The following is a 13935-nucleotide window of genomic DNA, read 5'->3' as shown; positions in this document are numbered from 1 at the left end:
GAGAACCTCAGGGGGAGAGTTTGGGCAGTAATATGTCTCATATTTGCTTGGAATATATTCCCCCTCAATCACATATATCTTTTAAATCTGATTTCCATTTGCAAAGAAAGAAAGACTACAAATAAAATGTAATACAATACTGCTTTACTTTTGTGTAACATTCATAATAATTTTTATTCTCCAAAAGTGCTTTTACATTATGTTCCCCATGAGGTAGAAGAGGAGGTATCTTTGTCACCACTTTTCAGATGAGAATATCATCCGGAGGCCCAGACTTTCCCAAGGTCATTCAGCAAGTTAGTGTCAGAGGCAGGAAAAGGAGCTAGGTCTCCTAGATGAATTTGCTTTCTCTTATAGTACACATTGCCTTCCATGAAAGGACATTTTTCTAGCCTTTTCCTTATGGTAAGGGTTATTAAATTTTATAATGGATAACTAAGGCAGGTTCTGCAATCTTCTTCCCTAGAGGACTTTAAAAATAGGATAGATTCTCATCTGTCCAGATAGCTTAAGTGCAATTTTGCCTGGAGGTAGGAGAATGGACAGGGTGATTTTTGAAGTCCCTTTTAAACCTTTTGATTCTACTTGCTGAAGTGATGCATATACTAAGAATATGCCTGATATTTTATGATAACATTTCTCTAAATTATGTATTCTGAGTAAATCCTTATAAAACGTAGTGCTGCCAAAGATGACAACAGTAATGACATATTATAAAGCTCGTCATACACTAAATAAATAAATGATAATTAGGAAGGTAAATGTATGATTTGCAAATTAACTGATTGACTTTTCTGAGGTAGAAGAAAACTTAGATGATATGAAGAAAAAGAAGGAAGGGAATTTACAATTAATTTTCTAACTGTAGAACAGTAAAAGGCATCTGGGTAGGGCTTGATATAGGGGAAAACTCTGATATAGATGAAGATTGCTTCAGTCTTCTTCTCTTTTAGCATAGGCTTACCTTTTTCCCAGGGATAGACTAGAGCAGACAATGAACCCATTGTTAGATTTTCATTGTAAAGATTTATATCTCAGAAACCAGTAATTGCTATAAATAATGCATAATTTATTTCTTTGTTGATTTTCTAGACTTAATATAATGTTAATAATGCAGATAAAACTTAAAAGTTGTGTGCATATATTTTCTTTCATCCCCTGGAGAGTTGGTTGTTAAACATTTGTCAACGCATCCCTGTATTGAGCTATAAAATTGCTTGAACTCATCAGGCTCCAGGAACCAAGTCAACATTAGCATGGAGGCTTAGTGGTAAGAAGCTGCTGCTGCTGCTGAGGATGATGAAAAAGAGAAGTCAGAAGGAGAAAGAAGAGGAGGAGGAAGAAAAGAAGAAGGGAAGCATATATATTGTTTTAAGTTTTGCAAAGTGTTAAATCCATTAGATCCTCATAAGACCCCTAGCTTTCACACTCTTCCTTGACTTTCCTTGAGTTCTTCTGCAAGACCTTTTTTCTCAGTTTTCCTTTCCCAACAGATGCCCTGTTCTTGTTCTTTCCATATATTCCTACTCCAAGCTAACTGAAATATATCTGTCTCATATCACTCCCCTCAAGTACAAACTGCATATGGACAACGGCCTGGGCTTGGGAATGAACTGGTAAAAAGAAACAGCCGGAGTGCATTTGGGAAATATATAAAGGAAGCATGACTAGTAAAGTGGGTGGACCAGATACGCATCAGGATGGAGCAGCAAGAAATATACAGCTCATCTGTTGCACTGCTGTACTAGCAATGTTCTGACGTGGGGAAGAAGACATCCAGCAGGTTGGGTTGACCCCGATGAAGGATTAACAGGAAGGCACCACTACTGGCACAAAGAATAATGAAGACTGTAAGACCTTTTGTTCAGTAGCTCATTTTATCTATACATGCTGGCCTATCTGAGGATGACCCATACGTTCCTTCCACATGACTGACCTTGCTTGTCTCATATAATATTAGAAGAATAGAGCTTGTAAGAAACTTTAGAAATGATCTTATTTAACTCCTTAATTGATATGAGTCAATTATCAATAATAATTATTAATGATTCCTATTAATTATTATAGATAACATTTATAAAACACTTGAAGGTTTGCAAAGCACTTTATAAACATTATCTTATTCAATCATTGCAACAGCCCTGGGAGATAGATGTCATTATTATTCACATTTTATAGATGAGGAAACTGAGGCAAAACTTAAGTGACTTGCTCAGGGTTTCACAAGTAGTAAGTGACTGGGGGCAGAGATGAACTCAGGTCTTCTAAAATCTAGACCCAGTACTCTATTTCAGGTGCCTCAACTTGCCCAAGGTCATATGGTTTTATCCATCCATCCATTCAACACTATATCTGATTGAATTATTGAATACCCATTATGTTCAAAATACCATGCTCCCTTTCTTTCTCTTTCTTGACCTTACTCTTTTGAAGTTCAAGATTTTAGAAATTAGGTATCTCACTTTTCCAAAGTAAATTCAACTGACTAGCTCAGCATATGTCTTCTATTCAGATGGATAAGAAGGAACAGGTGTACATCTTTTGAGCTAAGTGGGATATCTGTCACAGAATCAGAACCTTTTTGCATATGGAGTTATCAAAAAGTCACAGATTCACAGCTCAAAGGAACACTAGAGGACAATGAGTCAAATCATTTAATAGACGAGAAAACTGAGGCCTAGAGAACTAAAATGACTTACTCACACATAAAGAAGTGGCCATCAGAATTTCAGCTGAGGCCCTCCAAACTTCAAGACTAGTGTCTTAGACATACAGCCTCAAAACTTGGTGACTTTAGTGACCGCCTAATCCAGTCCTCTTATTATATGAGGAAGTAACTGAAGTGTAGAGGTGAAGAGGCTCCGTGGTCACAATAAGCACTGAGACCAAGGACTGAATCTGGTTCCAGCTCCAGCTGTCTTTCCACCATATCACATGACCTCCCTTCCAGTACTAAGTTCCACAGGTCTATGTGTGGAGTGTAATAGCCCTGCCATAGGCTTTTGGAGGATTTATTGAATCCCATTAAAAATCCGTTTCTTTTCTGCTAAGAAGAAAGCAAGCCTTTCTTTTCTTCCAAGCTTCAAAAGACATTTCGACCCTGTGATCTCTTCCTTTCACCCTAAGATTAAATGGTTCAAACATAGGTTGATAAAATATTCCTTCTTGGAGCATAATGCCAGCTCCTTATTAAGTCTTGACTAAGTGTTCTAGTTCATAAAGAGGATAAAAGTGAAAATGACAAACCATTAAACCAAATAACAAGCCATTGTCATATCATATCAGAAAAGCAAAATGATGTTCTGACAAAAATAAGACACATTCTTCTGCCAACCAAATTTCAATGGAAAAAAATAGAACATGCCAGTGACCAGGTCACAATCTACTCTAAAGGCTAGTCTGGATCTGATGCTCTTAATTTTTTATGCATCATAGAAGCTTTGGGTAAGCTAGTAAAACCTATGGACCCCTTTTCAGAACCTTTTTAAGATAATAATTGAAGAAAGTGCTACGTTTTAGAGATTAGTGAAAACAAAGATGTAATTTAATCCACTGTAACATAATGCACACTATTATACATATTACATGTATGGTACAAATTACATGTAATATACATGGTACATGTAACGTACTCCAGTCAACCCTTGGATTTCAGGTTTAGAACCTCTTTCGTGGTGATTCTGGCCGGTATTGCCAAATATGCATATAAGCAGAGTGGAGATTAATAGTAGCAACTACCATCTTGGGGTGTTGTGAGAATTAAATGAGATAATAATTGTAAAGCACTTAGCATAATGCTTGGCACATAGTAAGCACTATATAAATGTTATATAATATCATGAATATTATTGTACTATTATTATTATATTAAATAATCATGGTCCTGGTTATTTTTCTTTTTAAAGGACCGAATTACCTTTCATTCTTAGAGACTTTCCCTAATCACTTCTATACAAACTCTCTCCCACCCCAAATTATTACAACAATCCATTACTTGATCCACATAATTTTAAATTGAGCTCCTGGGTCTATGTCACTGGCACAAGGGAAAATCTAAATTTGTTGACTGCCAAGCAATCTGTCAATAAAAGCAACACTCTCCAGGCATCATTGATGGGAAAACATCAGCTGTAGCATCATCCTTTGCCAGCGACAGAAGAATTCAGGAAGTAAAGCTCACATTCTCTTTACTGTGAATCCAGCAAACAAATAAAAAAGGCAAAGGAGAAACAAACAAAAGTAAACCAATATAATCTAAATGATGGCTTTCTGACTCTAAAACATATTTTAAGTGTAAAATACGCAGATCCAAGATCTATTTCCTCTGTGGAAACAGTGGAATGTGTTGAAATCCTCATTCTAAAAACAGCTTCATTTTCTCCTGGAAAGTCACCAGCAACCAACAGGAAACAGTCCATTTCGACAGGCTTCTCTCCATCAGAAAGTGCTGAAGCAGCACCTGAGAGGCTTTCCTAGACAATTGCCTACACTGAAACTGTCATTTCACTAGTGAGATTAGCCCTGATGTATAGTATGGATTGGTATGGATTGCCTTGCTCTAAGCTTCTGAAAGGTCACTAGACAAACAGCGGGAGTCATCTATTGTTCTCTCTGTTGACAAGTCAGCTGCCATTTTGACAAGTCTTTAAAACTATCAGAAATCTGTTTCTTTAAGAATTAAATGGAGATGTTCATCTCTACTTTGAGGTACAATTAAACCCAGCATCTCAGCAGTAAAACCTGTAGTTCTAGCTATCTCAAGCCTCATAGGCAAAGCCTGGGCAGCCCTAGACTCTAATACAGTGAATGAATCACCTCTGACATCCATCAACTATCCCATTGAGTACAGTCTCTCTGGGAACACAAAAAGGCAGAAAGTAACAAGCTTCAAGTCCTGGCATATGAATACAGCAGGCTTCTTAGCCCAATCGCTACAGGTTGTAGCTGCAAAATAGAAGCACTATCCCAACGACTAGATGACAAAAACAAAAGTAGGCAAATCAATAGAAAATATAAAGTGTTATTTTTAAGAGGCAGACAGATCTGTTATCCAAACACTTTTCTTTATAAAAAGCAAGAATGTTTAAGACGAATACAACAATATTCCATACTGATTATCATATATAATCACATGAAAATCTACCTTTGCTTTAATAGCTCATAACAGTCAATAAGAACTTATTAAGTACCAACTTGATTTGGCTGTCAAATGAAAATGCATGGCAAGGTCCCTGTTTTAGTCATGTTCTTGCCTAGAATGCTCTTTCTGCTTATCTCTTCCTAATGATTGCCCTAGCTTCCTTCAAGGATCAGATCGAGAGCCCTCTCTTACAGAAAGTTTTCCTTGATTCTCACAGTATTGCTTCTGTCACTCTTAAAAAATTACTTCGTATTTTATGCACATGTTGCATATTGCCTTCCACATGAATATATTTTGTCCCCACCACAGAATGCAAACTCCTCCAGGAAAGGGAATGTTTAGTTTCTTTTTTCATATACCCAGTGTCTAACACAGTGCCAGGAACATGATAGATTATTAATAAGTATTTTTATATTGAAGAGAATTGAATTTGGTAACAATTCTATAATCAAAACCACAAGAACAGAGAGAAATCACCAAACAAATACATGTTTTTTTAACAACAGAGAGGAAAACAGAGCTGCCTTGATGAAAGATCTTGTTGGGAAAAATAAGTCAATGTGTTTTCTAAAAAAGATTGAACATCTCAACCAATAGAACTTACTCCCAAAACACAATCAACAAAAACTGAAAATATTCTTGAATTTCAAGACTATCGACATTCAGGCAAAAGCTGTCATCTCACCATGTGGTATAAACCCAAACCACAACAAATTTTCTGTTCAGTTCTGGTATGGAACTGTTTTCTCTACTAATGATATTACTGATAGCTGGAATGCAGCTAGAACTAACACATGCTGGTAGATTTAAACTCTTCTTGGGAATAATGAGAAGGGAAAAAACATGTTTGAGACGATTATTGTCAGAGAAACAAATTCAGATTTGACATAAACTTTTTTTTCTCATTGCTCAAAATCATTGAAAAGTCAATGACTTCTGCATCTCTTTTTATCTACCCTAATGCCAATATGATGATCAACCTTAACAAAAGTATAGTCTACTTTTTAAAGGGAAAGAAAAAAAATGCCTGAACTACTGAATGTATTTTTTTCCTTTGAAATACTGCTTTGGTTGCTTAGGGGAAAATAGCATATTTTTGAAATAAAGTATAACATCAAATGTCAGATTCATTAGTGATATAACCTGTAAAAATGGGGTCCACTGCTTCTAGCTTGTTGGGTACATGGTGTTTGGATTCCTATTCATGTTACTTTCAGATCAAAATGAGACAGAGGAAGGAACACTTTGTTACGTGAATCTTTTCTCCCCTGGTGCATGACTCACATCTTGCTATTTGGGATACTTTGATGTCAAATATTTAAAGCTTGTAGTCTTCTAATGGAAGGAAAGAAACTAATACATAGCATATGTTGTTAGAGCATCACATACCAGAACTCTAGAAAATTCAGCCGAAAGGAACCCAGAGCCCAGCCCTAGCAGAGTAATGAAGTCTTCCATTTTCGTTCTACCTGAAGCGAACTTCCAGCAAGACCAAAGGTGGTATTGGATTCAGGAAAAGAAACTGTATCATCTTGAATACTGACATTCCTACTGCACTAGCTTCAGTCACCACATTTTTTTTTTCCCACTGAAACACAGGGACAATAGCCACTATCCAAACAAACTCCATATTGTGGAGCAGCCAGGGGACAGTGACCTGGAGGTGACCAGAGAAGTAAGATGGAGCCATGGGAAGTGAAATCTAACTGATGTTACATGGCTGGACAAAGTGTTCTTGTTCAAGGATCTCAGGTATGGGACTTCACAACAGGGCTTTGGCACTCAGTAGCTGTGTGATCTTGGGTATGTGGCTAAATCTCTCTGACTCTCATTTCCTCTGTAAATGAGAGGACTGGACTCTATGATCTTCAGGGTCTCTTCCAGTTCTAACATTCTATGATTTTACGATTCTAGGTAAAAGGAAATGATCTCTTAAACCTGTTCCCTTCTCTCAGCTTCTGCCCTAGTTTAGACCCTCTTGGCCTCTTGTCTGGATTATTGCAAATGCCTCACAAGGGACCTCCCTGACTCTGGTCTGTCCCTCCTCCCAATATATTCTCTATGTAACTGTGAAACCAATATCTCTAAAACATGGTTTGGATGGTGTCATTCCTTTCCTTCAGAAGCCTCAGGGACGCCCTCTTATCTCAGATAAAATAACTCCCCTCTTTGCTATTTAAAACTCTTAGCTGTCTCATTCCCATCTATTTTTTTCTACTCTGATTTTAAATTACTCTCTTTCATATACTCCAGACAAACTATTGTGACTTCTTGTTCCCTACAAATGAATTCCATTTCTGATCCATGTGCCCTTCAGAGGCTGTCCCTCATGCTTGGAGAGCTCTTCCCTCCTCACTTCTACTTTGTGTAACCCTTCACTCCCTTCAAGCTGAGGTTCAAACATCATCTCCCACACAAGGCCTTTCCTGATCTCACTGGTTGTTGGCATTCATTTCCTCCTTGACCCATTGACTAAAATCAACAAAATCTACCAATTATTTGAAATCATCATGTATATATTTGGAATTTACTTATCTGTGTAAATATTGCTCCCATCTTAACCATGCCTTTTAGAAATGTGAGTTTTTGATGGATGGAGACTATTTATTAGTACTCTTTATTCCCAACAATTAGCATAGTGCTTGCCAAGCAATGGATTCTTAATAAATAAAAGCTTGTTGAATTGAAATGACTTGAGTTCCCTAAATCCTACTCCAAAGATACAGCTCAAATGTCTTCACATAACAAACCCCAAATTTTTCATAATGAACGCTTACTATATATTATGCAATATATATTTATAGAGAGATAGAGACCTCTCTCTCTTTCTATACACACACACACAGACACACACACACATACTGATATATCCACACATATGTATATGTATATACAGATACATATCTATACACATACACATATATGTAACTTGGAGTTTGCTACTTACTCTTTTTCAGTCACAATGTAGCCATACTCTTCCTCATCAGAAGACTTCACTTCTAATTGTAGGCCTTCTCCAGGAATTCTGGGAGGCCCTTCAGAGAGCTTTTCATCTTGTTTCAGAGGACCCTGCATCCAGTCCTGAAACTCCACAAATTCATTGGCATCAGGGTCAGCATTTGGTTTCTTCTCTGCTGTTAGTTCTTGGGAATAGGTCTCACTTTTCACATTTTCAACCCCAGCATTCTCCTCTTCAGAGGAAAAGGAAGATTCAGTATCTTCTGATTTCTTGGTCTCTGTTTTAAAGGGCTTTTCAGAAGGGGGTCCTTCAGGCAGATGTTGAGTCTCCTGCCCATTCTCAAGGCCCAACAATTGGGTATCCAAACCTTTTATCTGGTAAAAATGAAAGAAAAACAAATCCAATTGTAAAGCAATTTCCTGAAGGAGAACAGCCCATTGTGGCCCAGGAAGTTCATAATAAAATCTTTCACCTGGAACTAAGCAGGAATGAAAATACAAACAGAAAGGAAACAATTAAAATAAGAATAATAAGTTAGCACTTAGAGAGTGCTTTAAAGTTTACAAAGAGCTTTAGAAATATTATCTCATTTTATCCTCACAATAACCCTGGAAGTTAGGTGTTATTATTATCTCCACTTGCAGATGGGGAAACAGAGGCTCCCTTAGCACTGTAATCCAGAAGCTAAAGAAAACATCAGGAGAAAAATATAAAATTTAGAGAATTTGAGTCTGCCATGGCAGACCTTGGATAAATCCTTAAACCTACCTGGGCATAAGCTCTATATCCTGGACTCTGAGGTCCCTTTCAACTGAGTCTATAATCTTATATCAGTTTCCTCAAAGAAGATTAGGGGATATTTTCTTAATAGCCTGAATACATAGAATTACAGAGTTAGAGTTCAGAATGCCCTCCAAGTTCATCTGACCCAACCCACTCATTTTACAGATGAGGAACTGAAGCCCAGGAAGACTGAGTAACATACAAAGTCAAACAAATAGTGAATTTGAACTCAGTCCTTCCAACTAGAGAACTAGCTCTTTTTATATTGGAACACAAAAGGCTTTGAGTGGCCTACTGCTATCCAGTGATGACACAGGTCACAAGGTTGGTTACTATTTTGACTCATTTGAAAAAAAACAATTAAGTCAGTATATCACCTATTTTATATTATTTTTACCATGATAACACATTTCCCATAATATAAGTGAAACACAGGGATTTGCTTTATAGCCATATGTGCTACCGCATGTTTATTGTATAAAACAAGAGAAAAACACAATACAAATAATGGATTTTCAAGTTGCTTAGACAATTAAGCAGAATGATCATCTTCATATAAACACTTGCCCAAATTAGGATCCAGGGTGGAGCCAACATAAAGCATTTAAGTTTCCACATTACAGCCAACAATTCTGACATGCTTTTAGAACCCATCCAATGTGTCCATCACATGTCCTTACCTTTTGTAATAGTTTAATATATGCTAACTCACTACAATACTTCCCTCAGATAAAGACTAAACATTTTCTATTATCTGGCCAAATACAGCTGCTAAAGATTTCCCTCAAGGGAAAAAAATGTTGAAATGCCTTCTTGAGAATATCAAAAGGAAAAAAAATGAATGCATTACTCTCTGAATGGACTTCAGCTCATAAAGTCCTGCACAGATGCCAAAGTTAGCACAGTTCTGTGTAAATGATTCATTCTTTTTACTGGTCCTATGTTTTTAAAAATGAGTTTCCTCTGTGGTTTTATGAACTGATAACTGCAGAATTAATTTGTTCTAGCGATTTGCTTCGGAGGAGAATTGTTATATCATTTACAGCCACAACCCAGGATTAATAAACCTCCCCATGACATGTAACAGTACAATGAAAAAAAAGAGAGATTTTACCTTCTCATCAATTCCATCGTCACTTTCCTGCAATCTGTTACCTGTAAAAGATAGGAATTTCTTATCAACATTCTCATCATTCTCCTATCACAGCAATGTGTCATATCATATTTAAATCAGATAATCGTACAGCATTCTCCCTTATAGTGCAGATTGGCAATGAACTGTTCTAATTAAAAAGATAAACTAAATCTACTTGGAATGCAGGAAATAGTCCTCTTATTCATTCAAGTGGGATAGAAGCTGAGGAATATACATCCAGTTCAGTCATACATCATTGCCCAACTTAGTATCTTAACTCTTCCTGCCCAAACCAGCACAAAATCCGGAGTGCCTGACAGTCATTCATATTTATTCAATAATAAAATAAAGCGCCAAGCACAAGCATGCAGCACTATTCAACTGACTTTTCAGAATTAAAAGGCTTCAGATGGACAGCTTTAAAGTTACTTGTTGAAATGATTTTACATATATATATATATATTTAAAAGCAAGCTGTACATAATGGAGATTTGAAATTCCATGCACAATCTTTTGTTGTTGTTCTTTCACTATATAGAGAGAGGCTTGTTTTAGCTGATATTTATGTTAACATCAGAGCAAAAAAATAATTAAATGATTATGAAGCTGTTACCGTGGTGGGAAAAGTCCAGATTTTCTCTCTATTTATATATCAAAAATAGCATGCAGATGTTTAATGAATGACTAACAGGTGAAAAGAACAACTCTTAGCTCTTGAACACAAGGGGTAGATAAGTGGCACAGTAGATAGAATGCCAGGCCTAGAACCAGGAAAAAATCTCTTCCTGAGTTCAAACCCAGCCTTAGACAATTACTAGCTATGTGACCCTGGGCAAATCACTTAACCCTGCCTCAGTTTCTTTGTCTGCAAAATGAGCTGAAGAAGGAAATGGCAAACCACTTCAGTATCTTTGTCAAAAAAAAAACAACAACAAACTCAAATGAGGTCACGCATGATTAAAAAATGATTGAGCAACAACGAAACTCTTCAAGGCTGACTATAAGATATCTGAGGATAGGACCATGTCTTGTGAGTTCCTTTCCTTCATCATTCACAGTGTAGGTATTTAATCAACATTTATTGAATGATGGAAATTTATGCCAATGTGGAGCTGACTTTGCCAATAATGAGAATATTTTCTTCCTGAAGTCAAACCTGACTTTGGTCTAGGGAAGCCCATGGATGCTCCCCACACCCTGACCCTTACCAAAAAAAAAAAGATGTAGAGGAGAGCAATGGTGGAAGAAGATACCAGTCCTCAATAAGTCTAAGTAATGACCAACTTACTGGGAAGTTCAGTCCTGAAAAAAGAAGGCTAGGAGAATCTCACTTGACCTTCTCAGTCAAGTGGAATGCCATTGTCTGGGGAATGATCTTTGACTTCTTCTTCATGGAACCATAGCAGAAGACCAAAGCTAGAGTAATTCCTTTTTCATTTTTTTTGTTCCTATATATGAAAACATCCACTCTTAGAATTCAAAACATTTACTACTATTATTATTATTTTTTAAAATTTCAGTCTCTGCACCAAGGAATTATACATCCTCAGAGACAGTAATTTGCCTTTCAACATAATTGCCTGGGTAGATTTAGCCTGTTCAGAGAGCTTGTAGCAGCAAAGTTCAAATGGATAAAAATCATTACCACAAATCCCTGTCTCCCCAATAGAAACCATATCTCAGGTCTCAGATAACCCTTACATCTCTCAGCAGTACCTTAACTCCATCCCTCCCTGCCCCTGAAATAGTATACAAAATCTAATTGACCATGGATGGGATTTTATTTCATGAGGCAATCCAAGAAGCAAGGTCTCTCACCTTGTAAATTATCTCCAACTATCAAGCCATTCGGGTAATCGTTTACTTCTGGACTGTTGATCCTTTTTATTTCTTGTTCCCTTTGTTCTCCTTCAGCCTCAGCTCCCATAATTCCTGGCACTTCTTCTGTATTTGAACTTTGTATGACATCTGTGATCACATTGGTCATCTTTTCCAGCTCTAGGGGACTCAGACTGTTCACATTTCCCTGTTGTTTCTTCAGGTCCTTCAAGACATTCTGAATCAAGGTTTCTGTATTACCAAAAGAACACAAATAAAACATTCATTTACATTTTAACAGAAGAGAAAAAGTCCTAGATTTCAAGGTGAGTATAGGGAATAGGTGATGGGAGAGGGATTACTCAATCTTCAGGATTTAAAGATGGAAACTAAAGGATCTAAGTCTATTGAATCATGGTGAGTTGGACATAGAATTAGCATGAAATCTTCATTCCAGTTCTGACTGTGCTACTTAGCTTGCCCAGAGGACCTTGAGGAAATGATGCCCTCTCTCTCTCCTTCTATTTACCAAAGGACATAGTTTTACATCTCAGTAATCCTGTTTAATATATGGATGACCCTGGGCAAGTTTCTTAACATCTCTGTGTCTCAGCTCCTCATCTGTTAAATGAGGGAGCTGTCCTAATTGGGGGATGCCTCAGTAGCTCCCCTATGTTTAGACCAGGCCTCCAGCTACTCTTTACTTCAGTCCCTGGATTTTTCAACATGGCAGCTGGCACCCTTATCCCTCTCATCTTCCATGTTCTTCCATTTCAACAACCAAAAACAAATGTCATTGATCCTCGAAAAAGTGTGCCATTCTATTTCCTTATGACTCTACTTGCTAGTCAAACAAAAATATTCCCTCCCTGCCCATCAATTCCCAATATATGTGTTATCTTTCCCAATAAGAAAGTAAACTCCTTGAAGTCAGAGACTAGTTTCTCTTTTGGATTTGCTTACCTGGTGCTTAACATGGTAGTACTTGGCACATATTTAAGTGTTTAATCAATATTTTATTTTTCATTCATTTCATTGGACTGAATGGTCCCCAACCTCTTCTTTCACCTGTTCTAAATCTACGATCTTTTGATCATTTGAGTCTATGCTGGACTTTTTGATAATATCCTTCACCATACTGGACAGTGATCTTGCTATATAAGACCTATAGAGAGCTCAGAAGAACATCATAAGGTATTTTCTTCTCTTTTTAGCCCATGGTTGAAGGTGGGAGGGGAAGGGTCACAATCTGCACCTGAGGTTTCATTGGTAGATGTAGATGGTCAACTTATCTATAATTTAAAGTCTTGTGGAATTGTCTAGAGCACTGACAGTTTAAATGGCTTGCCCTTCTTAACACAGCATGAGTCAGAGGCAAGATATGAGCACAGACCCTCCTGATTCCAAATCTGCTTCTCTATGCACTATACATGATGCCATTCAAAATGTGATTAACAAGTCAGAAAATGGAACCTTTGGAATATTAAAGGAATTTCCATAGGCTGTGTTTCAAGACTTGTCTTGAAAATATTGGAAGACTGCTATTCAGAGAATGACTGATTATTTCTACCTTCACTGAGAAGAAAAAGAAAAAGGACTTAAGCAATAGTTACAGGATTATTAGATGACATAGCAGTGGAATGGATTCAAAAAGGTAAATTAAAATATCTCATTACATTAAAATAAGGTAGTTGAAAATATAACTGAAGATAAGTGTCATGATTTCAGTAAACTTTTATGAAGTTATTCAACTATGCAGAAGGTTCTATGCTAGATGCTGGTAATATAAAGACAAAAATGAAAACCAATATCTGTTCTCAAGGATCTTACATTCTACTGGGGAATAAAACATGTAAAAATATAAGCAAATAAAAATAATTCTTGGAGAATGCACTAAGAACTCAGGAGATAAAGAAACGTTTCTTGTAAGAGACGGAAACTGAGCTCAACTTTGAAGGTACCAACTGATTCTAAGAGGAGGAAATAAAGAGCAGGTTCATTCTCAGCATGGAAAATAGCATGGAGACAAGAAATTGGAGGCTGAACTGGAGGAACAGAACGTAGGCCAGATTGGCTGGAATACTTGGTCCACGAAAGGGG

General features: G+C 37.0%; 1 protein-coding gene across 1 annotated transcript in view; it reads right to left on the bottom strand.

The window, feature by feature from the left end:
- PTPRN2 (protein tyrosine phosphatase receptor type N2) overlaps positions 1-13935 on the bottom strand; it is a 1540415-nt gene that overhangs the window by 844221 nt on the left and 682259 nt on the right. The window contains exons 7-9 of the mRNA XM_072652081.1: positions 11836-12087; positions 9997-10037; positions 8088-8473 (exon numbers count right to left, since the gene is read on the bottom strand). Of these exons, the coding sequence (XP_072508182.1) occupies positions 8088-8473; positions 9997-10037; positions 11836-12087 (679 nt within the window). The remainder of the gene's footprint in view (positions 1-8087; positions 8474-9996; positions 10038-11835; positions 12088-13935) is intronic.

This window comes from Notamacropus eugenii, chromosome 3 (assembly GCF_028372415.1).
Source record: "Notamacropus eugenii isolate mMacEug1 chromosome 3, mMacEug1.pri_v2, whole genome shotgun sequence".
NCBI lineage: Eukaryota > Metazoa > Chordata > Mammalia > Diprotodontia > Macropodidae > Notamacropus > Notamacropus eugenii.
This window is presented reverse-complemented; position numbering and strand designations above follow the sequence as displayed.